Consider the following 27,152-nt stretch of genomic DNA (forward strand, 5'->3'; position numbering starts at 1 on the left):
AAAACAAAAGTAATTGAACAGTTATTCTTATTTGCACCACAACTAGAAGTAGATGAGTCCATGGTATTAAGAGAGATAATATTACATTACTTTAGAATTACAGAAAACTATTTACTTGAAAACAAAAGCTTATTAAACTAATTCATTCCTCGATTTACATAATTTGTGTTGTTTGTTCTTTTCACTCTTACATATAGCAAACCTTCAACAAGTCTCGCCAGCCATTGGGGTTTCCCGGTCAAGAACATGAAATAGCCCAAGAGCATTCCAAATAGCATCCCAATTGCATATCCCACAACCACAACTTTCCATCCAAATCCAAATTCTTCATTGTGAAATGTAGAATGTGGCTTCCATTCTCCATCCTCATTGCATGATTTTGACAAAGGGAATCCACATAGCATTGGATTTCCAACATACGAATCATTTTCAAATGTATTAAACTGTCCACCTGTAGGTATGATGCCCTCAAACTGGTTTTGTGAAAGGTTCAAGACTGCCAAGAAATTCAAATTTGTCAAATCCATGGGAATCTCTCCTGTCAATTGGTTGCACGAGAGGTCCAACCATTCCAAATTTCTCAAATAACTCAAAGGTTGAGGAATGGTACCACTGATTGCATTGTGCGAAAGATTAAGCCCTTTAAGAGAATGCAATTCTCCAATGAATTTTGGAATTTCCCCTTCAAACATGTTATTTGATAAATCAATAGTTGTGAAAGTAATTAATATCCTGTCGAGCTCAAAGTCTAGACCTTTCATTACAACCATTATAGACTCATTATATAAACTATCGGTTCCCATATATATCGACCCAGTTTGGTTGTCATTCACATGCATCATTCCTTGAAAGTTCTTGATGTAAGATGTTGGCAAGGGCCCGTGAAAACTATTATTTGAGACATCAAAAATTCTCAAGCTGTGAAATGGTTGTCTGCTACCCAAAGAAGCGATGATACCATGGAATTTATTTGACCGCAAACTGAGTACCTGTAACTGTTGTAGAGTTTCTAGCCAATGGGGAAATGTATCCTCTATGTTGTTGTTTCCAAGGTCTAACACTTGGAGATTTGTGCAATGAGCCAAAGATTGTGGTAGTGGTCCCTTCAAGTGGTTTCCATTCAACTTTATAGTCACAAATGCATTTTCCTTAGAAAATTTCCTAGGTATGTTTCCATAAAGGTTGTTCATTTGCAAATCCAACACAGAAAGATAAGGAAATGCTCCTAGGCATTGTGGAATCTTGCCTGTCAAGTTGTTATGAGCCAAGTTGAGCATATTGAGGGTGCTTGCATTGCACATTGTGGAAGGGATGTCCCCAGTCAACTCATTATTCGAGACCAAAAAGTATTCAATGCCATTGGGTGGAATTGGAAGATTTCCTTGCAACTTGTTGAAACTAAGATCAATAAATTCAATGTACTTCCAAGAGTACAAGAGCTTCTCATGAAATGCTTGGGGAATGCTTCCACGAATTTTGTTATTAGAAAGATCTAATACAGTCAGATTTTGAAGTGAGGCTAAGAGTTTAGGAAAGCTATTAACATTAGTGGAAGATAAATATAAGTATTTAAGACTGGGTAAGATGTTGTCAACACTACCATCAAAATTAATATAGAGAAAACTATTATGAGAAAGATCTAGAGTAATTAGATTTTTAAACTTTGAAAATTGGTGGGAGTCCACAAAACCACTCAAGTTATTTGATGACATACTCAACTCAACAAGATTTTCGAGTTCAAATATTGAATTTGGAAAATCACCTTGGAGTTTGTTATCAGAGAGATACAAATATTCCAAAGAATAAGTTGAGAATTCAGCAATTGACCCTCTAAGTTGGTTGCCATAAAGATTCAAATATGACAAGGAAGGAAGAGAGTAAAACCAACGTGGAATTGTTCCATTCAACTTGTTACCAGCCAAAGCAAGAGTATGTAATTTTGAAAGACTAGTGATTTTACTTGGAATCGGGCCAACTAACTCATTATCTGATAAATCTAAAAGAGAAAGTTGAGTTAAATGAAACAATGATGACGGAATCAATCCCTCAAATGTGCATTTCCCAAGATCTAGATGGCTAAGAGACTTCAAATTCCCTATGGAATTAGAAATTTGTCCCGAGAAAGCAGTGTAAGAGAGATCCAAGTAACTTAGAAGATTGCTCAAGTTAGATTTTGGAAGTTCACCCGTGAGCCATTTATTATATGACAAATCTATTCTTTGAAGATTGGGTAAACAAAGGATGTCACTTGAGAAAATCCCTTGCAATTTAGTGCTTCCAAGACTAAGAAACACCAAAGAGGATGATAAATTGACTAGCAATGACAAAGAACTCTCTGTGATAGAAGACATGTCCACACCATCTAAACGAATCTCTCTTAAATTAGTGGCGTTTTGAATGAGCTTATTCCATGTGTAAGGATCAAATCTCGTTATGTAGTTAGGCATGGGATCATCAACTGATCCCCAGTCGCTACTAAGATCAAGTGACACTAATTTTGACAAGTGAGACATTGTGGAGGGAATATCACCATTAATTACAGAGAATGATAAATTTAGATGCATGAGATTCACAAGATCACCAATTCCAGGAAATATTAAGGACCCAGAAAAATCATTGTAAGCAAGATTGAGATTTTGAAGGTGTCTTAGCCTAAAGATAGTGTTATTGGGATGAAATTTACCTTGAATGTGACTGCAACTAAGGTCGAGACTAATCACATGACCTGACTTGGTGTCACACGTGACCCCTTCCCACTGACAGCAATCTGTTCCGTTTCTCCAAGATTCTATCTTGGGAGAAGAAGAGGAACAAACATCAAGCCATGAATAATAATGAGAAGTGTTGACAACAATTGAATGTTTAAATTGTAACAAGGCAGAATTGTCATGGTGATTACACAAAGAGCAAGTGGAGGAAGGAAGATAAAGAAACAACAAATGAAACATAACATATGACAATAGAAAGCACCCCATATAGAAGAAGAAATTTGTAGATTATCTCTCTGTCTCTAAAGAATGTAAGCAACTGACAAACCAATTTATAGACTATACGTGAAAAGTTTTGAATTATTTCTTAACTGGGGGAGCTGGGATACCTAAAGTGGAACCATGAAAGAACATCATATTAGTTAATTTATTTATTTTTACAAATTTTAGCCATTAATAAATTAAACAAATAAATACTTTGCAATAAATAAATAAAAAATGGTCTAATAAAGAAACAATCTTGTGTTCCTGCCAATTTGACGTGGAACAAAAGTCAAAATATGTAAAACATAAGGACAAAATACAAGGATTGATGTTTGATATTAACATTAAGTTACATCAACGTATAAAGACGCGCTACACAACGTTAATCGCTAAAGAACGAATTTGTTTTTTGTGTTAAATATCTTCCAACGGAGAGAAGACAAGTATACAGAACGGAAATAATGAATTAAGAAAGGTTTAAATAATGTATTGTATGGTCCCTGTAGGTAGCTGTCGAAACGCAGTCCTGAACAAAATATTCATAAAATTTTAAATCTCAAATAAAACAACAAAATTATCACGTTAAATTAATTGATATTATATGTGTTTTCAATCTGTAATTATAAATTATATTATTAGTGGTTTAAAAGATTAAAATAATATATTTTAAAATTACAAAGATTAAAAAATAAAATTTAATTTCCATACCAAAATAATATATATTTTTTATATTTTGAGATTAAAAACATAAATTTTAAATTAAAATATAATTAAGCTTATTCATTATTATCATTTTATTAATAATTACGGATGTTTATATAAAGCATAAAACGAATCAAGAAAATTGAAAATAAAAAATTACTATTTTTTAATTAGATTAGATTGATTTTTAGTTCCAATGAGAAAATCAATCTAATCTCCGATTTAAAATCGAAAGTCAAAATTACGGTCAGTAAACAATTGTATCGATTGATTGGTGAAATAATTAAAAAAAATCAAGTAAAAATAGTTACTTGTGGATAATTTGGGGTTAAATATCATTTTTCATGAATACCCATTTTCAACCGACTTATGCATGCTATTATATTGTAAAGTAATATTATATTGTTAAGTTACATGCAAAGTCATTGCCATAGTTTTATTATTTATTTACCAAGTTAAAGTATAAAATATATTGATAAGATGAATATTAAAGTTTGCAATCTTAGATTGAAAGGTGTATTGGTTTATGATTTTATAGGATTTTAAAAGATTTTTTTTTAATAAAAAAGTCCGTTGGTATTCAATCAGGATTTTATGTCACTTAAAAATAATTCAGTGGTATTTAATATGAATTTTCAATATTTTTTAAAGAGTTCATTAAAATCTATTGATATTCATTTGAGATTTTTTATAACTTAAAAACAATCCATTAGTATTCAAAAATATAAGGATTGTTATATTAGAGAGATTTTGAAGGACTTTATAGTATTATCTATAAATACCAAATTTATAAAACAATCTCATCCAAACCCATCAGATTTTGAAGGATTGTTTGAAGTGACTTTTCAAGTGCTTAAGAATTTCCAAGTGAATTTTTCATCTTTTTTTTATGTTTTTGTCTTCTTCATTTTTTCTCTGCTAATAATATTGCACTACTGTTTATTGCTTATATATAATATTGTTGTATTGCTCCCATTCCATTTTCCTATTTTGTGAAGTTCCGGTATGTAAATGATAGTGTCATTGACTTGCTCTATTTTTCTCTTCGTTCTCTTTAATTGACCTGCTCTATTTTATAACACGCGTCAAGAAAAAGAAAAGGTAAAAACTGAAATTGATATCATAATCTCTATAATATATATAAGATGAATTTGAGTTAAAGTTTATGTGACTAGAATGAGATGAAAATGGATCTTAGTTGGGGGAAAAATCCTCTCGCATAAAAACTACGATCTCTCTCATTCTCTTGTGAGTTTTTTACTCTTATTTCTCCTTCTTTTATGGCTCAATAATTTTTTTTTACTATTAATTTTTTTAATTTTTATATTGTGAAATTAAGATTTTTTTTTATATTTTAAAGAAAGAAAATTAACATAAGACATTGCAGTATCTAATTTTTTAGGATTTAGGATTTATGCCTCCATTAACTTATTTTTAAAAAAAGGAAATATTGTTAAAATATTTGTTAGAATAATTTATATTTATAAATATTGTTCAAAAATTATCATATAATATATAACTAAAATACTTATATATATATATATATATATATATATATATATATTTTTTTTCCTCTATATCTAAATACTTATGTTTATATTAAAAATTTTATATATCTAAATATTTTCTTAGTATCGAATATATTGATTTTTTATATAAAAAATTATCTTATGTTTCTATATTTCCATTTTTACATGTTTTTTTATAATGACCAAGGTATTTGATCCTTCATCTTTAACATTATCTGTTAATGAAGATCATACTTTTGAGCTGCTTATTCAAACTCATGAACAAGAGGAGGAGATGTTAATACTTGATGGACTAATATAGCTATGTATATGTGAATGAATGTTACTTTAGAAGATATGATATTATAGAGAATTAGGGATGGCAATGGGGCCCCATGGGGGCGGGCCGCTGTATGAAAATTGGCTCCATATACCCACCCCATATCCACGCGGGTATCCATTAAGCGGATATCCATGAATTTATTGAATACCCCACGGATATCCATGGATATTTATAAATTTTTTAAGAAATTAAAAAAATTATATTACAAATAATTTTAAATTTATATTTAATGTCATTGAAATATTAAAAATAAAAATTCAATGTTAATTTTGAATTTGTATTTAACGTTAATTGTTGAAATAATAATAAAGATGTAAGATAATCAATCACTCAAAATACATCAATCTTACACAAGTATGTGAAAGTCTCATATCACAAAGCTACGATAATTCAATCTCATAATTTCAAACGTAAGTAAACAACTTAAAATACATAAATCTTATTGGTTCAATCAAAGCTATAAAATTAATCAATTTACACCCAACATAATTCTATGGAAAGAAAATAAGATGAGAGTGTAGCTTTAAGGTTATGTGGAATAAGGATAATTAGGATATTTAATAAATATTATTAAACGGGTACCCGCGGGTTTGGATATCATAATACCTGCCCCCGCCCCATTTATAAACGGGTAAAAAATTATTCGTCTCCATTATCTGCGGGTACCCAATTAGCCTATCCATTTATTATCGGTAGCGAATTTTACCCACAAATACCCGCGGGTACTAGTATTTTTGTCATCCCTATAGAGAATAATAATAATAATTATTATTATTATTTATTTAGACATTTTTATTTTTTATTATTTTTGTTTTTGACTCTTTTTAAATTTGAATTTATGATTTTTTTTTTAATTTTATCATATGTCAAAAATTCATGAAAATTCTACAAATTTCACAAAGTCCCGTAAAATCCATTAAAATCATGATTTAAAAGTCTTGCAGAATCTTTCAAAGTCTTAAAAGTCATGAAAATCTTGCAGTCTTTTAAAATCCGCAAGATTTTTTTTAATTAAAAAAGTCCTTCAAAATCCTAATCCAATACACCTTCCTAATATTTTAATTTATGCAATGTATAGATATGTTTATTATATATAATATTAAAATTAATAATAAATTATATATAAAAAATATTATATTTGAATATATAAATTATATTTAAATAAATATACGTAAATATTTTTAAATTTATAATAAATAATTTGTATTATAAAAAATATTTTTTATTTATTGATAAATTTATTTTAAAATATTAAAATTTTAATTAATAAATAATTATGATAACTAAAAACTAAATTAGATAAGAAGTTAAAAAAAATCTTAAAAATCTTCTTTAAAAACACTTTTGCATAAGATAAATGTTCGTAATAATATATATAAGGTTGAAAACAAAGTTGCAACACATCATGAGAGAAAAAGCTTGAGTGAAATGTTTTAATGCTTTTTTTCTAATTTTGAACTCTTGGTTTGTTATTGACACACTCAAATTTATATGTCACAAACTCTTTGCTACCAAGGGAGGGTGACCATCATTGGCAACACTAAAACTCATTGCCACGGTCATTATTGACTACACACAATTGTTAATCTAACATTAATTTTATATTTATCTTCATCTTTATGAACTTATTTCAATCTACCTGTCCGCACTTACATTAAATATAAAACAAATAACAATTAACAATGGTTGATTTTTGGTTGAACATTTTGAACTTGAATTCGACAAAAATCGATCGATGATCACTCTTATATATAACTATTGCCTTATTTATTTTTTTTTTTGATATTCTATATTATGAAAAACAATCTATTAACTATTAAATACTTAAAGATATATTAATTTACTTTTTTTAAGTTAGTGATTTCATCATGTTAATGAATTTTAATAGATTATCTCAATTTATAATTTTATATGTATGAAAGAACATATATACAAGATTTTGATGTTACCAAAACACTGTAAGAAACAAAAAGTCAAGTTAAAACAAGTTGATCAAGAAGCAAAATCTCAAGTAATAACTAGATAAATCTTGATTACTTAGTTTAACATGTAAAATAAACCTTTAAAATAATTGCAAATTTTACTTGACCATTAAAATTAGAATTTCAGGATTTAATCTTCTTGAATATATAAAAGAGTTTTTATATCCTTTTTTAAAAGAAAGTTAAAAGAGTATTCAAAAAGATTTTATAAAAATATTTTTGACTGATAAATATAAAAGTTTCTTATATCAAAAAAGTTTATATAGCAAATGTTTTAATATTTGTCTGGTAAATGGTTACCAATTAAAGTAATCAATTACCAGAACAAGAACACTTCTTGATTCAAATTTAAAATACAAAAATGTGTTATAATAATCGATTACTAAACCTTGTAATAGATTACTAGAAGAGAAAACTTCAAAAATATAAATTTAAAAAATACATTTCAAATTTTTTGAACTTAAAACCATTATAATCAATTACCAAATCTTGTAATCAATTACCAGAGTATCTTTTCTAAAAAATTCTTGAGAGTTACAATTTTTCATGACACAACCTAATAAATACTTATCTATAAATACCTATAATTTTTCAAAAGAAAGTTACGAACTCTATTGTAAAATATTATATACAAAAACATCTTGACCAAATTTATTTGCACTATTCTAAAGAGTTTATTAAGATCAAAAAGGTTTAATTTCTACTCTTAAAAAAAAAAGTTATTCTGTAATTTCTAAATTGATCATTAAATCTATAAAAGGTTTTTCTTACACTCGTCAATCACCACTTCGTTAAATCTTTGCAAAACAAACCCCCTTGCAAGTGGTTTATTTAACCAAAATTATAAATGAATTGTAACTTTTTTTTTTCTTACAATCATAAAATAATTGTGATGTAAAAAATACTGCAAAGCAAATAGTTTCCATAAAGGGATTGAGAGGTATATCGTAATTTCGTACATGATGAATGAATGACAAGAACAGCAAGAGTTTGATATATCCACAGCCGGTTACCCATAGTAGAACATAGAGATGTTTATGCTCTACCATCTAACTGTCTTCCTGTTTCTTTTCCTGTTTCTTTTATAGACGCAATCCTTCACAAGTTGCTTTTATGATGAAAATATCAGAATTAGCCTTTTTGATGAACAGCAATTTGGTGAATGTCCATGTCCTTCAACATCACGGCTCGCCCACAAGAATCACAAGGGGCAGTCCTAGAACCACAAATACTCTCATGCTCACACAATCCTCTTAATCTGTCACGGACATCCATGGCAGAACTCCCAGCTTGAACCATATCGCCACAAAACCGGCATGTGATTAGACGCAGGTGGCAAACTGAAGCTTGATGCTCCACCTACCAAAAAAGTTAAAACAAGTTATTCAGATAGCCTGATTACTGACTTATAATATGAAAATTTGCACATTTATCATATGAATTCAGATTGCCAGATTGTATATCCCCTCGTATTGACTATGAAGTTATTGCCCACTGACTGGAAAATTAAACTAACAACAATAAGCAGACCACACTTCTTATTAAAAGGAAAACTTACATGGTAATTTATTTTTCTAATTGATAACAAAAAACAAACTTTAGGACCCCTGCACTCCTTAGATTAAGAAATAACACAAATTTCAAGAATTTCTATTTGTCCCCTTTAAATGCCTATAATTGTTGAGAGTAGTAATAAATAAGGACGAGGCTGACTGTTCACAGTTTAACATATAGGAAATAGTAAAGAAAAGGGAGAAAAAAAAAATGAGGTGCTTAGCTAGACATAAGGGACACAGGGCTTGAAAAAAATAAAATCATTATTTCGATGAGTCACTCCCAATCCCTATATTTTTAAAGTAAAATTTCAGAAGACTTGAAATGGCTTTAAACGCCACTCCTACCTATTACTAACTTTCAACTTTTAGAAGGATCCAAAATGCCAGTTAGCTAACCTTGGAAAAAACAAGTAAAATTCCACACTTAAAAGTTTGTGTAAATCAAGAAAAAATTATTCTAGTGTAATAATGTAACACTACACTTTCAACTGGAAACAGCATAATTATTCATTGCCTCCTGAACGTTGTTTCAAAATCAAAATTAAATAAGATGAACGCTTTCACCATTGATTCTCCTAATAAAACTCATCTATCACAGCAAACTACAAATTTGGACAGACATAAGGTGATAATGGCATCAACAGAACACGGTAAAATAATGGATCACATATGTAAGGCAGAAAGAAGAATAAGAACAGGCAAAAAGGGAAACACAAGCACGAACAAAACTGGCAAGAAAGGGTAGGAAACATGCAACTCACCATTTGCTCTTTCTCAAGAATTATTCCACAAGGGCAGTGAAGTGGCTCATGAAAAACTTTCATGTGCTTTTCTAATTCTGCCTGCTGGAAAGCCTGACCACATCTGTCACAGTGAATGTGGTTCTTGGACTCTTCAATCCTAAGAACAACTCCACAGCCTGCACGTTGACAGACAACATTGTGCCTGCTACAGTAAGCTTCATGCAGTGCAATAGTCCTAGTGGGTATATAATGCTTGCAGTTCCTACATTGTTGAGTATCCATTTCCATAGATGACACAGAAGATGATGCTTGCTGACCAACTTTTTGGTTGAAATTATCTTGGATCACAACCGATATTTTATACTTTGTTATTCCCTTGAAGCCATATATACCAATACTGTATGTCCCTGCACCCAAGTTTTTATCTTTAGAGCTAAGAATCAAAGTCTTTGAGCCAATATCATGAGAAGACCACTCATGCTGGTGTCGGGTAGGAAATATGAGAGGATGTCTAGAGATGAAAAGATCACTGTCCCCTCCATTTGTCTCTGATTCTAATTTTACTTCAATACAAGAATTCCCAGATGAGAGTTTCTCCCATGTGACATTGTCTATAGAAAATTTGTAATAAACAAACTTTCCTTCTTCTACTGTTCCAATTTGGGACATTCCAAATCCAACTGGCATTAAAACATGCTCATCTGTCTTTTCTGAAGACGTGTCAGGATCAACTATGTCAACTTCAATATCTGTTTCTAAAACAGACACACTTGAAGAAGGTTTTAACTCAAGGACCCTTAATTTATATGCAAGTTCTCCATAGTTTACAGTTAAAATGTCACCTTGAGAAAGAGTAGCTTGCTGCCGAAGACATGTTTCAAGGATAGCCTTATGATTTGGCAAGTCAGAAAATCCAACTCTTTCAGGTTGAAGTTTTGCATATGTACCTTTTGGAAGCCAGACATACCGGACTTCAACTAATGGAGATTTTGAAGTATCTTCAGAAAATAAATTATTCCATACATGAGGAGGAAGACCCACTGAACCTTCATCAGCAGTGAATTCTAAAACTCCTGAATGGGTGGTACCCTGTTTCTCTTTATCAGTATCTTGGATGCTTGAAGAGCTTTCCTTGTCAACTAATGACAACTGAAAGTATATGGGTCCCTTATCAAATGCACCCTGATCAGACAGTTCTGTGAAGCAAGAAGGAGGCATCTTGATCTTATCTCCACCACCTTGATAAGGTACAGCTTCTAGTAATCGATAAAACACTATTCCTCTGCCAGCAAGTAGGTTTTCTTGCATCTGTTGGTCAGCCTGAATTGAGCAAGGTATAAAAAAGGAGATCATTCATTTAGTATTTTCACATAAAAAATGTAGATATAAAAGGAAGTCTTTGCACCCACAAATTTTATGCTGGAAGGTACAATAAACATTTGTAAATGTAGGTTAGCAAGTTTATTCCAACAAGTAATGGGATAAAATATTACAAGACTACGTTTCAATATCATTTAAGGGTTAAAAGACAAAAAAATAAAGTCACACCAACTGGTTGTTACTTGGTAACATTCCAACAGGTTATTGCAGAATAAAAACCATTCATGGACATGTACTTGATAGCTTAATTTTTTTTTGTTTTGAACATGGTATTGAATACTCTTTGACCAACTGATCAAAAGTTCCATGTTTGATATAATTACATTAAAGCACAGGATAAGGTGAAGGTGAGCCTGTGCATTACTTCGACATCAAAGGGTTATTGCTTAAACGATCATGTTAGAGACTAAACTCTTTTTAGACCACCACCTAACAGTTCAAACTTTATGTGCAAAGTGGTTGTTTGGTACCTACCAGATCTTGCTCAGTATACCACTTTCGAAAGTTTGACAATCGCACCACAATACCACATCACAAGCATATTCAGGTGCTTACACTAGTTAGGGGCATACAAGAATCCAGCATGGGCTATTTCGAACAGTCCAGAATTAGAACTTTCCGATGCGCATAATTGTTGAATCACATTTTTATAACCGTTCTAGCAACCATATAATGTTGAGAGTACAAAAAGTGATTCACCATTAAAAAAAAAAAAGTACGAAGTAGGGAACTTAAAATCAATGGTGATGCTATATATACCTCAAAAACATGAAAAAGGGGAAATTTGATTAGTTATTACCCTAGGGCATGATCTGGTCTGATCCTCGCTGAGGGCAGACATGATATACTGAGCAGCAAAAACCAAAAAGAAAATGGGAGGAATTGAAGAGGGCAAAAGGGGTAGAAGTAGAATACATTTCATCAATTTCACGTAACCCTACCTATGTTTTCTTCAAAGTTAATATTTTCAGAGAACAATAGATAATTGTACATCTCATTCATATCCTCAAAAAATTGAATGCAAGAAATTGAATAACGAGATTACCCTTTAGAAAAAAGAAAAAAAGAACACGTGGAAGATGAATGATAGGAAGAAAAAGAGTGAAAAGGGGATGAATACCTTGAGTTGCGCTTCGGCGGCATCAATGCGGCGAGATCTTTGAACAGCTTCGATGGCTTGTTTCTGCTTCAGAGCCTCATCTTTGGCCTTCTTTTCCTTCTGCTGTTTCAATCGTGCTCTTTCCTTCCTCTCCCTCTGCTCCTTCTCTAGCTTCTCTCTCGCTCTTCTCAGTTCAAAATCCATCGGGAAAGGGCTTCAAATTGTGAATCACTGGAACGGAGAAATGAAATTTGAATGCAGAGTTTGTTCTCCCTTTTATTGTTGTTGGTTCGGAGATGTGATTTCTTCTAGAAAAGTCTGGGCCTTTCTTCTGGGATCAACTACCCCAATCCCAATCTGCCTTATTTTATTCTTTAAGAAATAAGAAACATGTCAAAATTCAATTTTGCTTCTTTCCTCTGTTCAACAAAACACGCAACTTCCTTTCCTCTCCTCTACAACCAGCTACGTCAATTCAAATTTAAATCATTAATTTAATTAGCAACATTAAATTTATTCATAATTTATACTATTTTAAAAATTATTAGACTGGCATTTTACTTAATTATGTTTTATCTTATTAATTACATATGAAAAGAGATATTTATTGATAATGAAAACATTATTATTCATATTTTTCTTTTGTAAAACTATTATAAAGTATTTTCTTTTCCTATTAAAAAAATTCTGAATTTACGACCGTCGATGCTACTCGATCCAACGTTTCGTTGATATTCATTATTTATTAACTAAAACTTTAAAAAGAATTAAGAATATTTAGTAAAAACATAATTAATTAAAAAAAAACTGTATAAAGAGGACAAACAAATTCGTCAAAATATATACACTTCCCTATAATATTTTAAATACGTATGATCGAGTAATTTCTTATCTTAATTTATGAAAATTTGTAGGATATACAAACAATAATATTTGTTATTAAATTGAAGATGAATCATGAGAATAGTAATGGTGGAAGTAGGGAGATATAGAGAAGCATAAAAAATGAATCATGGACGATGCCATGGCCTTGGAGAAGGTATGATAAAGGGAGAGGAATGATCAGGAGGCTGATAATACTGCGCAATAGTGAAAAAGGTCTGAAGAATGGTAAGCGCAAAAAGAAAAAGAGCAGCAACGAGAGAAACAAGAGCCCAAGGGTTCCTAAAGTAAGTATGAATAAGATTGGCACGCCAGAGGTTCCAGGGTTGCTTGCAATAGTTACTGACACTCATCCTCACCACATCCAACACGCCTTCTCCATCCACCGCAACGTCCCGAGACAGCGAGTTGAACAGCTGCGCCACCGCCTTCTCGCTCCCCAGAGCATTCACCACGATCCCCGTCCGATGCAGCACCGCCACGTCCATCTCGCTGTCGATCATCGTGTCCATGAAGAACACGTACGCGCTCACCTCGTTCCCCGCGCCGCCGTGGAGCCGCTCGAAGGCCATCATGTTCAGGAACATGTACTCCGTCGTGTCGTCCACCACTAGGGTTGGCAGCCTCAGCACGCCCTTCATGAACGACACGTCGCTCAGGCTTTGGCTCCGGCTCTTCTTGAACTGGATTCCGGCGTCCTGGAGCTCCGTCGCCGACCGGATTATCTCCCCCTCCTGCTCCCATGAGCCCCACCATAGTTTTCTGCGGCTCGCTTTCGACACGCGCGTTCGGTGCGTCGGTCCTTGCTGAATTAGGGTTTTTCTGTATACGTCCAGTACGTGCATGCATTTCACCTCCATCTTTCCTGTTTCGACTGTGCCTGGGCTGAAGAACTTGAGGATTTGTTCCATCAACAACTCGTCTCCCTGTAATCTATAGAGTCATTTCTCTTCTTTGGATACAATTTATAAATGTTTTTTAAGAATTTCTAAGAGTTTTTAAGAATTTTTCTATCGAAAATATCGAATATTCTTGTACCCAAACAAGTTTTATATATCTAACTTTTGTTGATAATATAAAGGGCTAATCTATAACATTTACCTGGGTTGTGTCGGTCTCAACCTGGATCAATATACGAAGAACCATCAAGGGTATCTGATTCTCAAGCATAAGCATGTCACGTTTGATATATGGCACCACGTAGAGTTTCCCGTGTTCGCCAAAGACAGGATCGTTGTCAGCATAGTGATTGGGAGCAGTAGTATCACTGCCTCTTAAAACCTCCAACATGAAACACCCATCAAGAATCATCATTTGCACGAACCTCGGCGTGTCCTGCATCCAAATTGGGTCTAGTGGATTGTACGAGTCTCTCAACTCTTCAACCACTTCATTCATGCAATGGTAGAACACCTCGATGGGCTTTTTGCACCTCTTGAGAAAATGGATCAGAGCCCGATGCTTGTGATCTTCCATTTCCTTCAAATGCTCCTCTCCGTGATGGTAGGGACCAAACGACACCGCTTGGGGTTTGTAGGCCTTTTTGTTCAACGCAGTGACACGTGGGGGTATCTTGTATATGCAATGCCTCTTCCATAATTGTTCCTTCTCATGTTCCCAAGTACCACCATTAATACTCTTGAGCTCCTCATTGATTTGGATCACCCACTTTGTTTCTTGTTCCATGTTTGCCTATTAGCTTTGATGCCTCTAGGATGTTCTCTCTTGAATCATCACATATATACAAATAGTAATTAATGTCATGCACGTCAAAACCAAGCATAAAATATTCACGGTCATAAGCCTCAAAGATAACAATGTCTAATTGGAATCTTCACTTTATCCATATTAGCCAATATATAGTGTACATGTAAAGAAATTGTTATTTATATTCAACATTCATTCCTTCCTTCCAAATTTCTTCTTGGATTCTCTCACCCCCCGTTTTTACTCTTCTCTATGAAGAAAAGAATGTAGAATGTATATAAGACTGTCACCAGCCACTAAAACTCAATTGTAGAGATTGGAATTTTTACACCTATATATTATTACTTTATTAAACCAACATGAAAGGTGTGATAAAGATGATTGAACAAAACTCGCGGAAAACAGAAAACTGCATTTTATAAATCAAGTAAAGGATTAAGAAACACAAATTAAGTTTGAATTATGCTTAAAGATTAGTGGTTGAATGATTGGGAGACACATTGTTTATACCCTGCGGGTAAAAAGTCTCACTATTAATATATGTTTATATATTTATTTTACATTACTTAATTGAAATCTAAAAAAAATTGAAATGATTTTAGAAAATTTTTATTTTGATCAAGATTTTAGAAAATAAATAGTAAGTTAACGAAATTTATTAGTCGTGAAAAAATTTATTTAATTTTTTTTTTACGAATTTAAAAGGAGGTAAACAACATCTAAATAAAATTAAATGAAGTGATGAGAAATACAGTTCTTTACGCAATAACAAGAGAGGACATTAATGAAATATGTTCTATATAACATGCAAAACTCATATACAAAATTCCAAACAACATTCATGTACAAACATGTCAAACATGACACACTGGTGGTTGCAAAAGTTATTAAAATCATGGTGTAATTGTTACAAAGAACCTTCATCTGACAGATAGTAGATTTATGAGAGTTTGATTTTCATAGGAAGCGCCATCCTCGCAATCCTCGGTAGGTGATGAAAGTGTCATGAGAGCAACAACTATAGACCTCATACTTGGGCGCAGTAGTGGATTATCTCTTGTACAAGCTCTTCCTAGTTGGGCAATCTGCAACTCATCAAACAACCAAAATACCTTAAGTTTTGGTTGGGATAAAACTGTATGACATTATATAAACATTCAAATTATTTTCACAGATAAAATGTTTCCACCTTGAGAACTGAATCTATTGGGTAGTTTTCTCCAAGCCTAGGATCCACCAATTTGCGAATACCTTCTCCAGGATTACTCTGATTAAGTGCTTCTTCAAACTGAAATAAAAAGTGGAGGGTAACTTCATTTCCGGTTCAAGTGGATGCATCCAATTGACCGGCTTTGAAATATTCACGTACATTTGTGAATTGAGATTGTTTTGTTAGTATATAGTTCAGAGAAGGAGTATCTAGACTCACCAAAGCTACAAGGCCCTTTGTTTCAGCAACAGATTCACCTGTCCTCAGAATAGCATTCTTTGCAGAAATAAGTTCATAAAGAACAACTCCAAAAGCATATACATCTACTTTTGGAGAAACGTCACCATATTGAGCATATCTGCAAAATAATCAATAAAGAAAAGTTCTGTGCATACTAAATCAAAATTAAGGGGCTCATTTCCACAATTAAGAAGTGTAAGAAAAGATCATTAATCCCTGGACAAACAAACCCAGTAATATCCTTGCAAAAATTACAAGAAATAATTAGTGAACTAACTAACAATCTTATATCACTTAACAGTTAAACTTCAGTTTAAAGATCAAAGAGGCCAGGAGAAGCTCAGGTTCACTATGATATCTTCTGAAAACTGAATTTGATTTTACTACTTAATCATTCAATATTTGATTGTTATGATCTGTTTGTCAATAAGAAAAGCTGATGATTCATTAATAATAAATTAACAAGATGGCTACTAGTAACACAACACAGTGTACACATGTTTATTCCAACAAAACCCAAATTTCATATAAAGAGTATGGTATCATTTAACACAACATAAAAAACATACTCTGGTGGCATGTATCCAAATGTTCCCACAAGACGAGTGTGAAGCGTGGAGCCTCCAACTTCAATAAGTTTGGTCAACCCAAAATCTGCAACCTGTATTTAAAATCTTATATGGTTTAATTAGTCTCAAAATAGAAATGGAATATCAAGACTAGGAATGAGGATCCTGATGAGTGGTAAGATTGCAACCTTTCCACGGAAGTTTTTGTCTATTAGTATATTTGCAGATTTTACATCACGGTGGATATACACAGGCACAGTGTGCTCGTGAATATATTCAAGGCCTCTTGCTGAATCTAGCGCAATTTGCACTCGACTAGACCAAGGCAAAGGATCTTTCCCTGGAATCATGTTATCATCATTATTGATTGTTTGAAAATAAGGTAACATCATATATAGGAAAAGATCATCAATATATGTTGATCTCACCTGTACCATGCAAATATTGGCCTAAGTTTCCATTGTCAATATATTCATATACAAGGAAAAGAGACCCCTCAACGCAATATCCAATCAAACGCACCTGTGTTGTTATTAATAAAAGGTAGTTATATAAATATAGAAGAAGATTTAGAACTTACATGGAACTGTTTATGCTTATGCCAAAAAGTAAACCCCCATTGACACTCAAACAACCACATAAATGAGATAAAGATTTTTCACAAGTTTTTTTCACATAAATAATGCTGATCTCATGTTAATTTGTAGGATTATATGTGGATCTGCTCCAGAAATAGTTTTGCTGGATAATTATAGACTGTTTTGTAATTCTGTTCGTAAAATCACCCTGAAAATTTGTTTCTTAACAACCTTAGTGTTATTCAAACAACAGGGAAAATGATCAACTATTCTTCTTGAATGTTGAATGTAATCATGTATACATGCTTGAAATTATTTGAAGGATGTTGTACCAGATTCAAGTGATGAACGTGAGTTAGGACCTTCAATTCACAAAGAAATTCTGTTGATGCTTGTACATCCATCTTCTTAATTGCTGTTTTCTGCGTAGAAATGAATTATATGAGAGGAATCTAGGAATAGACTATAGAATATAAAAAATAAATGGTTAATCTGAAGCGGCACAAAAAACAGAAACTTGCCTATCCACCCTTAAGAACATTATCCACTAATAAGTAAACAATGTTACATATATCTTTCAGTTCAATGAAACTACTTAGTATCTTGCTTTTCAATGTTACGTATACCCTACACACAAAACAATGAACTTAAAGCCTTACAATTTAGACATACCAAATAAAATACCAATAACATGGGAAAGTTGTATGTATCACTAATGACATCACACGAGTACAAGTAAAAAACTTTTATCCTTCATTTTTGTTTCCCTTCTTTCCATGAATAATATTTTGTCTGATTATGTTATAAAACTGAATATAACTTCACCTCGCCTCTCAGTTCTGCATAATAAACAGCTCCAAATCCACCTTGACCAATTTTATTCTCCAAGCTGAAGTTATTTGTAGCCTTGGCTAGTTCTTGATATGAGAACTCCATTGATTTTGCCACCATAATGCCTGTGAGGCCAGTAGCACTAGCAGTAGTAGGTCCACTGGATCCTGAAGTTTCGTATTCTGAACTTCCAGAGGCTTTAGCCGGAAGAGGAAGATAAATCAGTAAGTGTTATCATGGCCATTAATCCTGTACATATCAATTTCTAGGAATGTGCCAGAGTTGATGGCATGTAAACTTTGAAAATGGTGATAAATAGCAGACACTTGTTTTAGGGATAAAGATTAAGAGGAGAACGTGCTAAAGAAAATAAGGGGGGACTTCTCTACCTCTTAAGCAAGGTAAAGCAGCCTAAAATTGGATCTGATAATTAGTTTATACATGATAAACTGTGAAAGAAAAAAATTCGTATAAATATAGTTTGAACTCATGAAAATTCAGAGTACTAAGTACTAACATTCACCTATTTCTAGGAATGTTATATGATTAGTTTAGAAGGAATATGTTCTATTCTATGAATACAAAAATTTACCAGTACCATCTTGAGTTGAAAACGCCATAGAACTTTCTGTTGGCAATTTAACTTCCTCTCCTTCTTTCTTCTGTAAGTATTTAACATATATGCAAACTACTAATAACAGAAGACCGCATATTCCTGCTATAGATACTCCAACAGCAGCATCCTTGGCACTGATTTTTTTTTTAATTCCGCCTGATCATATTTATGTGAACATCAAGCTGAAAATAATCTTCATATAGCCAACTTTATTAAATTAGAAGCCAAACCTGCTTTTCTGCAAGAAGGAAAAGAAAATGTAAGTTAAAAAAGGTAGAACCAAAATGTAGAAATATTCAATTATATGTGCATAATTCAGAATGAAAGGTGAGACAATTAAAGTTACCCACCTAGGGTACAAGGGAACGTAGTCTCCATTTTGATCTGGCAAGTTAAATAAAATTAAAACGTTAGGCAAATTCATAAAAAAGTTATCCCAAATACTTTGAAGAAAAATAAATGAATTGTTTTAACTTTTAACTCTGATAAATGATTTTGGTGTTGTTCTCTGGTTAGATTTTGAAGTTTTATTTTGGTAATTCATGTTTTAAAGGTTCACATGGCATACCAAAATGAAACTTCAAATTTAACTAGAGAACAATACCAAAATCAGTTAGAGAACTGTATCTAAGTTTTAGCCATGTGATGATAGGTAAAAGAGATCATACCTCTTCCTGGAATGAAAACAATTCCACTGTCTTTGCTGAAATTGACACCAGGATTGTATTTCTCTAGCAACTGTGCATCAAGATGAACCTCGTTGGCAATATCATGCAAATTATTCCCAGGCCTGAGCGGATAGGTAATAAACAACCCATAATCTTTTGAAACCTGGCTGTTCCCACAAGAACACTTGACAGTCACATTAATCTTGGCATTTTGAGGTATATCGTGGCCATAACTGTTGAACCTCGTCAAAAGCTCAACAGTGGTGAGATTTGCATATGTCACTTTGGCAATCGAATCATAGGTGTCACCTGCAGCAGCTGAGTACTCAAACACATGCCCCAGAAATTCTTCATGAATACAGTCACAGGGGAATGGAACATTGATTCTATCAAAGGATGGTAGATTATCCTTGATTATTTTGTCTTTATTGTAGCTTTTTATAACGTCAGAATTTGACAAAACGCTTGATTCCAGCCAGCCCGTTACGTTTTCTACGGTTAAATATCCTGGAAGGATATAGTAGGAAGCTAAAGCTACATCACATTCCTTCACACACATGGATTCCACATCGCAAAAAACACACTCCAACAACAACAAAAACAGTAAACCTTTTTTGAGTTCCATTGGATAAGAGAGGAACATATACAAACTCAAATCAGAAAACTGAATTGCTATGACTTCATATACCGGGTTTGATCATATGAGGAAACAAAATGCAGTTCTTTTTCTCTTGAAAGCAATGTCACATAATATAGAATTTGGTATGAAAAGTTACACAAGTATAAAAGCATAGTGGTGTAAGTGTGTAAACATATACTATAAAATTACTAATTCATATGCGCACGTTTATGCTTTTTTCAGAACAAACACCAAATAGGTTATATCAGTTAACAGTTTCAACGAGAGTGTGCGATGAAAAAGAAGGATTGGCTAGAAAATGATTGGAGTTGACTTGCATGTCATTTATTGGGTAACAACTTGCATGTCATTTATTGAGAGCATATTTGGTGTACATTGAATTTTTATTGATGAGGGAATATAATCTTTGTGATTGTGAATGTTGGGATTGTTTAATCCTTTGCATCCGAAATGCCAACCGTGTCGGCCAATGTGCCAACAAATCATTTCGTATTGTGTCCTCTCATGCTTCTAACAAACGCCATACAAATTTACATTTTATATTTTGAGGCACGCCTCCACTTACTGTATATTCGGTTGACTTCACTCATAACAAACAAAAACGAATCTCTCATAACACGATACCATATTTCCTTCCTCTCTATAATTTGTTCTTGGTTTTACTAGAAATGGCAAAGAGTGGATTCGTGGAGAAATTATTGTGTTGTTGGGGACGCATGTAATGATATTCTTTAATTAATTCATAAAAAAAAAATAGTTAATAACATATAATGTAGTTTGAATGAGACATAGTCTTTTTAAAATAAAAAATATATATTGAGACGTAGTCTTAGACTATACAATAAGTTGTCAAATGATACTTGTAAAAACATATAATTCATTAATTGGAATAAAATTGAATTAGATCCTTTTAACGTTCAGGATTAGAGTTTTGTAAATAAAAAAAAAAGAATGAAATTGGAAGAGAAGGGAGATCTCATCAAGTTGGTTAGCTAAATTTCTTAGTTAAAGATTAATTATTGATAAAGTCAAGAAATATTTTATACCAATAATAAAACTAATAAAAAAATAATTAATGTAAAGGATTTAATTTTCTAAGAACTTTTTTTTATGTTTTTAATACATCAAGTCTTATATTTTTATAAAATAATTATTTTACTTTTTTTTAAAAAAGTAACAATTATTTTTAAGTAGATCCCAGGTATTTTAGTTTTAACGATGATTGTTATGTTTTTTCGTGTGAAAAATTTGTGAGTTAAATTGAATAAATTAGTAAACATTAATAATCAAAAGAATATATGAACCAATATATAGGGTCAGGTGAGGGTTGAAATAAAATACACATGATCTTAAATTTGAACTTTGACGTTGTCATTATAATTTTAATAAATAAAAGAATATATAAATTTATTTAATTAATTATATTATCTCTTGATTCATCATTGCTATTCATTTCACTTAATAAATATATTAAATTATATTGATACAGTTGACTATATGGTTATTATTTTATTAGTTTGATGTAGTGACAATTTTAAAATAAATTAAAATTTCTGGTAGAATTCCTGTCAAAAAGAAAAAATTCTGATAGCATGGATTGGAGTAAATATAAAGTAATTACAAACTAGTATTTTACTTCGGCACCTATATTTCATAGACTAAATATTTATTATATATAATAAATTTATATATATATATATATATATGTGAATATATAAATTATATTTAAAATTTTTATAAATAAATATTTTAAACATATAAATTATATTTTTAATTTAAGATAAATAATTTAAATTATGGTCCATGATATTTTTAATTATTTCACAATAAATATATGTTTTATCCTTTAAAAATATAAATGCTATTACTTTAACCAATAAAATATGTTATTTTATGATTAATTTAGCTTCTCAAATGTTAAAACTATATATCATTATTTATCAACAAAACTTATTTCAATTAATAGATAATTTAGCCTCTTAAATATTATTAGTAGGATTGAGTTCTTAATTATGTATATAAAAAATACTTTATTTAAATATATTATATATAATTTAGTGATTCCTATATCTTGAAAGTTGAAAAGATGACGAACATAAAAAACTCTTTGGTGAGATTGTTATTTTTAAAATAAACATGCAATTATTGCATTTTAAAAAAAAATTAATGCTCATAAAATATTGATGATGGTTTGTTTCTTATTATTATTTTGAAATTTTTGCAATTAGAATAACAAATTCAATGAATTTATTGAAGCTTGTAGTTAATTTTTCATTTTCTACATATAAGTGTACTAATAATTTAACATATATTAATATATTTTGATTGTACTAATACATGTGTACAAAGATGCTTCTTTTCATCTCATCCAACGCAAAAACAAGGAATCCTAACTTTAAATTAAACAGTCGTTTTAAAATAAAATGATGTTTACTCTCAACAAAAAAATATATAAGTTGTCAAACATTCCAATACCCCAAATGAAATTTGAACATTCGTTTGAGAGTTCAAATGCAAAGACCAAACACATTCTAAGAAAATTATTTGTCAAGAAAAAGGCTAATCTCTTAAATAAATTACTATATCTCAAGAAATTAATATTTCACTTAGTTACACAAAAAACAAAATGAAACGTAGGTAATAAAATATTCACCGTTTTTTACCCTGATTGTTGGGCGGTCGTATTACTACAAAGGTGTAGCAAATGCAAAATAAAATAACATTAAAGAAAAAACACTAATCTAGTTTGTTTGAAAGTGCAACAGAGAAAGTTGTTACAAGGCAAAAACATGATTTTCCATGCAATTTTTCCCAAAGCAAGAAATAATCAGTGAGAAAACAGAGTTTGTTCACTGATACAAACAATCACTTAATTGCAAATTGAGTTTGATGGGAAATGCATTGGAATTATTACAAATTTGTTTAGCAACAAAAGAATCAAACGGTGACATTTGTATTCTACATTCCTTCTTCTATTTCCCAGACATTAGATTTACAAGAGTTGGATTTTCAATGATGGAAGCAATATCCCAATCCTCAGTAGTTGAAGTAAGGGCTGTAAGATTAATCACAACAGAACTCATACTTGGACGTTGATGTGGATCATTCCCTGTGCATGCTCACGCAAGATGTGCCATCTGCATTGAGGAAAATAGCCTAAGCTGTTGAAATCAGAAATTCTGAAATTGGATGGGATAACATCTTTATGAAATTTTAATTTGGTAAGCAAAAGAATCAAACTGTAAACTTTGTTCTTTGGGATTATTTTGCAGAGATGAGGAAAGTGAGACCTATAACTAAGTTATAAGATTATTTGAATATGATACTATGTGGTAGTACCTGTTGAAGAGTTTTCAAATCAGACAAAGATTCAATTCAAAACACTTTGCAATTTAACCAACTTTTAAGGGAAAAGGTGGAGGGAGGGACTGAGGGAGGGAAAGAAGGAAGAATTAGATGAAATATAAGTAGAAATCCATATACCATCCTTAACTCTAGCAGAGTTCATCCTGGATTCTTCTGAGAGAAATTTCTTCCCCCATAACATTTTTCTTCGGTAATATATAACATACACGTAAAATGCCAATAGCAGAAGAAGTCCAGTTACTACTCCAACAGATATTCCAGCAATTACCCCACCTGCAAGACCTGCTTTTGCAGAAGCAATATATGAGCTGAAAGTAGGTTTACATTGTACTTTTAGGATATCCTTACTTCGTGTCTAGTATGAATATAAAACTCAAATGAAAACAATCATCAACAAAACAACTTTCTGAGAAGTGAGAAGGTCAAACCTCCAGTGCTGAAAAGGAAAATGAGAAGACATCCATTAAGATTATCAGGTTATTAGAGAATGAAAACTTAGCCAACTTCATGAGTACATAGCATGTACAGTAAGGTAAAAGAAATCAGCTTAGAGTAAGGGGCGATAGCTATCATTTTGGTCGACAAGAAAATGTGAGACCTTTCGAAGTTTACAGTTCCTAGGAAATAAGTTGAAAGATACAACCGTACAACTATAAGCATGATGCTCATATACAATCTAAGCCTACCCTTGAATGCATTTCTTACCATGTAAACATTTTGAAGATGATCACAAATTATTAGCATTTCTTCACGTGTTAAATAAATAAAAATAACGAGCTTATATCAGAGGATCTAAGCATGACAGCAAGATAAGAATGTACCTTTTCCTGGAATATAAAACAGACCACTCAGTTGGCTAAAATTGACTCCTGGGTTGTACTCAAGCAACAACTCGCTCTTAACCCCAGTCTTGTTGGCAATTGACTAGAAAGAATCCTCAGGTCTAAGCAGTTATGTGATGAACAATCCATAATCCTTGGAAACATCACTGTTCCCAGAGGAACAGTTAATAGTGACATTAAGAGTCCCACTGTCAGGAATATTAGTTGGCGGATCGCTGTTGAAACTCTGCATTTATACAATCACAAGGGAATGGTACGTTCGCTCTGGTAAAGGCTAGGACGTTGTCTTTGCTTTTTATGTCTTTGTTGCAGCTCACAATATCTTCAGCTTCTGAGAGAAGCTGAGATTTCATAAGGTCTGTTATGTATGTCAAGTTACCTTCTACACTTGGATTCTGCACTAGACGATGTTGTGGCCGTTGAAAACAGAACATAAAAATAGAGGAATATATAGAGATTCAAAAATTTGCAACATCAGTTATACAAAAAGAAGGAACAAAAATTTATTTTAACGTATTTGAATTATAAACTCAATTTTACATATTTTGAAAGTATTTATAAATATTTAAATACTAAAATTGACTAATTTAAATAAATTAAGTTAACATGTAAATATCATTTATTTACGTAATTTTATTTTTTTTAACATAAATAACCCTTAATCAAACTAAAAAAATAGAAAAACTATAAAGATTTTAAAATATATAATTATTTTGATTTGTTTTTAAAATATATAAATATATATATATATGATAAAAATTAATATACATTCGTAGGATATGATTTTTATTAATAAATATTATTTTAACTGTATGAAAATCGATTTTAGAAGAATTAGATTAACTTATACTTCAAGACAAGCCTTATAATTATTGAGTGAAAAGATTTGGATATTAATTTTTTATTTTTGTAGTTTAAACTGGCTGCTAAAAAGACAAAGGAGGCAAATTAAAATAAATAAATAAATTATTAAAAAAATAATAAAAGCAAGATTTTAGAAATGAAGAGTTAACTCAGCTAACTAGAAGACTGAAAAAATATTAATAAATAATTTTGTGTTTTATGTTAAATGATATTATAAGTACGTTGTCCGTAAATATTATCATAAAAAATTATTGAAAATCATGGTATACTTTCAGCTTATAATAAGAAAATCTATCATTGTCTTGCGTTCTGTAACATTGAAAGTACAACTTATACATAATCCAAACGAATTGAAGGCCAAACCCAAATAAATTTGTTTTGCTTTTTTAAGGTTTCATCTAATGGGTGGGTCCACCGAAGTATCTCTCACCAAATAGTGTTTTTTTCTCATAATGCTCTTTACTTGTGTTGCTGGGATAGATGTGGGCCAACCCAAAATTGAAAGCCCAAAAAGTAGGTAACTCTATGCGTCTGTTCTGTTTGTATCACCATCCCACCACCACTCGCAAAGGGAAATAATGATGTACCCAATTTAAGAGAATCCAACTAAGTCTTTTAACTTCTCTTTCAGTTTTTTTTATTTATTATTATTTTATAATTATTTTATTTTGATTTTTCTAATTTAAAAATACATCATTTCTTGTCCTCAATGTATTTAAATAGTACTTTATGTCTTGCGAGTTAATACAGTTAGTTAAACTTTTTTGCTTCTATTAAATAGAATATGTTATCGAATTTTACTTTTTTTTATTTATATCTTTTTATACGAACTTGCAATCTGAATGAGATAGTAATTTTTAATCTTGTTGAAAATTCTTAAAAATATTAATAGTTAATATTATCCTTTTATGAGTTGCATTTTGTCCTAATCTACTCTTTACAAAAAATTGATAATTAACTTTATCCTTTTATGAATTGTATCTTGTCCTAATCTACACCACTTTATATATATATATATATATATATATATATATATAAGTAAATAAAAACAGTTTGTAAGCATTATCTAAACCACTCTAAATATTAAAATTGGTGCCTTTTCAAATTAAGAGATTAAAATAGGACAATTTTTTTTTAGAAGAACTGAAACTCAATTTCAAAAATTTTTGAAGGACTAAAAACATTTTTCTCCATTTTTAATATCCATCAAATAGATTTGTTTTTGAAGAAAAAAACTTTTTATAAAAAAAATGGTATCACAAACTTTAACACCACATGACATATTTAGACTTTATCTTTATCTATATCAAATACAGAAATAATCCAAAATTATTTAATTGTTAAATATCATCATGTGTCCATCATATAACATATTTACACTTTATATTTATCTCTTAGGTATAAATACAAAATTGATTTAAAATTATTTCATCATTAAATATCATCATGTATCTATACATCTCGACCCTTTTTTAATGAAACTAAATTAAATATATTTATATATACAAAATATAAGGTATTAAAGTATAATTATAACTACTTTTTATTGTCTTAAAATATTTATGTTGTCTTAAAATAAACTACCTCATCTTATTATTTGATATAGTATATTTCTCAATTCCAATTAATATAGAGATGAGAATAGTATTAAAAAAATATTTGATCTACATAAATAAAATAAATAAATAAAAAGTCCTATTCAAATTTTTCTCAAAAAAAATTTCCATTGTATTCCTTATATCATCATGTAATATGAAAGATAATGTTTATCATCCTAAATCACACATTTTATTATTTGATTATTCTTTCATTTATTTTTCTTAAAATTAAGTTAAGGATCTTCAATGATAGAGA

The 27,152-nt window shown here is 31.0% G+C and overlaps 4 protein-coding genes and 1 long non-coding RNA gene across 7 annotated transcripts; all 5 read right to left on the reverse strand.

The window, feature by feature from the left end:
- Positions 1-3,504, reverse strand: LOC109796405 (receptor-like protein 7). 2 transcript variants are annotated; one of them, XM_029271223.2, is made up of 2 exons: positions 2,684-3,497; positions 2-1,492 (listed from the first exon to the last, which is right to left on the reverse strand). In XM_029271223.2, exons 1-2 carry the CDS (start codon positions 2,973-2,975, stop codon positions 138-140), a joined length of 1,647 nt encoding a protein of 548 aa, XP_029127056.1. In that variant the 5' UTR covers positions 2,976-3,497; the 3' UTR covers positions 2-137. The 2 variants fall into 2 exon arrangements, with proteins under 2 accessions (XP_020211667.1, XP_029127056.1); XM_020356078.3 differs by having other exon boundaries at positions 1-3,504.
- Positions 3,505-8,402: 4,898 nt separating this feature from the next.
- LOC109797505 (Ubiquitin fusion degradation UFD1 family protein) lies at positions 8,403-12,631 on the reverse strand. The gene is made up of 3 exons (XM_020357560.3): positions 12,307-12,631; positions 9,825-11,126; positions 8,403-8,866 (listed from the first exon to the last, which is right to left on the reverse strand). The coding sequence occupies exons 1-3, from the start codon at positions 12,487-12,489 to the stop codon at positions 8,639-8,641; spliced, it is 1,713 nt and encodes a 570-aa protein (XP_020213149.1). The 5' UTR covers positions 12,490-12,631; the 3' UTR covers positions 8,403-8,638.
- Positions 12,632-13,286: 655 nt separating this feature from the next.
- Positions 13,287-14,913, reverse strand: LOC109796402 (UPF0481 protein At3g47200). Its single transcript, XM_020356076.3, has 2 exons — positions 14,269-14,913; positions 13,287-14,093 (listed from the first exon to the last, which is right to left on the reverse strand). Exons 1-2 carry the CDS (start codon positions 14,851-14,853, stop codon positions 13,296-13,298), a joined length of 1,383 nt encoding a protein of 460 aa, XP_020211665.3. The 5' UTR covers positions 14,854-14,913; the 3' UTR covers positions 13,287-13,295.
- Positions 14,914-15,184: 271 nt separating this feature from the next.
- On the reverse strand, positions 15,185-20,771 carry LOC109797937 (lysM domain receptor-like kinase 3). 2 transcript variants are annotated; one of them, XM_083063958.1, is made up of 11 exons: positions 19,587-20,771; positions 19,253-19,302; positions 18,901-19,045; positions 18,297-18,499; positions 17,804-17,893; positions 17,322-17,415; positions 17,082-17,233; positions 16,894-16,985; positions 16,304-16,442; positions 16,064-16,162; positions 15,185-15,959 (listed from the first exon to the last, which is right to left on the reverse strand). In XM_083063958.1, the coding sequence occupies exons 1-11, from the start codon at positions 20,227-20,229 to the stop codon at positions 15,795-15,797; spliced, it is 1,872 nt and encodes a 623-aa protein (XP_082920084.1). In that variant the 5' UTR covers positions 20,230-20,771; the 3' UTR covers positions 15,185-15,794. The 2 variants fall into 2 exon arrangements, with proteins under 2 accessions (XP_082920084.1, XP_020213700.3); XM_020358111.3 differs by lacking the exons at positions 19,253-19,302; positions 19,587-20,771 and having other exon boundaries at positions 15,186-15,959; positions 18,895-19,105.
- Positions 20,772-22,868: 2,097 nt separating this feature from the next.
- LOC109798111 (uncharacterized) lies at positions 22,869-25,929 on the reverse strand. Its single transcript, XR_002239766.3, has 3 exons — positions 24,414-25,929; positions 23,710-23,874; positions 22,869-23,363 (listed from the first exon to the last, which is right to left on the reverse strand). It is a non-coding gene; the product is annotated as an uncharacterized LOC109798111 (long non-coding RNA).
- Positions 25,930-27,152: the final 1,223 nt, after the last annotated feature.

Source organism: Cajanus cajan, chromosome 9, assembly GCF_000230855.2.
Source record: "Cajanus cajan strain Asha chromosome 9, NIPB_CcT2T_4, whole genome shotgun sequence".
Lineage (NCBI taxonomy): Eukaryota > Viridiplantae > Streptophyta > Magnoliopsida > Fabales > Fabaceae > Cajanus > Cajanus cajan.

What these genes read in the sequence shown, in the direction of transcription:
- LOC109796405 (XM_020356078.3), bottom strand. Translation starts at nt 2,975, where the DNA reads ATGGGGTGCTTTCTATTGTCATATGTTATGTTTCATTTGTTGTTTCTT.
- LOC109797505 (XM_020357560.3), bottom strand. Translation starts at nt 12,489, where the DNA reads ATGGATTTTGAACTGAGAAGAGCGAGAGAGAAGCTAGAGAAGGAGCAG. An exon ending in CCGCCGAAGCGCAACTCAAG is followed by an intron (nt 11,127 to 12,306) that starts GTATTCATCCCC and finishes TGCTCAATTCAG; the next exon opens with GCTGACCAACAGATGCAAGA. An exon ending in TTCTTGAGAAAGAGCAAATG is followed by an intron (nt 8,867 to 9,824) that starts GTGAGTTGCATG and finishes CTTTTTTGGTAG; the next exon opens with GTGGAGCATCAAGCTTCAGT.
- LOC109796402 (XM_020356076.3), bottom strand. Translation starts at nt 14,853, where the DNA reads ATGGAACAAGAAACAAAGTGGGTGATCCAAATCAATGAGGAGCTCAAG. An exon ending in TTGAGACCGACACAACCCAG is followed by an intron (nt 14,094 to 14,268) that starts GTAAATGTTATA and finishes TATAGATTACAG; the next exon opens with GGAGACGAGTTGTTGATGGA.
- LOC109797937 (XM_083063958.1), bottom strand. Translation starts at nt 20,229, where the DNA reads ATGTTCCTCTCTTATCCAATGGAACTCAAAAAAGGTTTACTGTTTTTG. An exon ending in TGTTTTCATTCCAGGAAGAG is followed by an intron (nt 19,303 to 19,586) that starts GTATGATCTCTT and finishes TTAACTTGCCAG; the next exon opens with ATCAAAATGGAGACTACGTT. An exon ending in TTTGGATACATGCCACCAGA is followed by an intron (nt 16,443 to 16,893) that starts GTATGTTTTTTA and finishes ATTATTTTGCAG; the next exon opens with ATATGCTCAATATGGTGACG.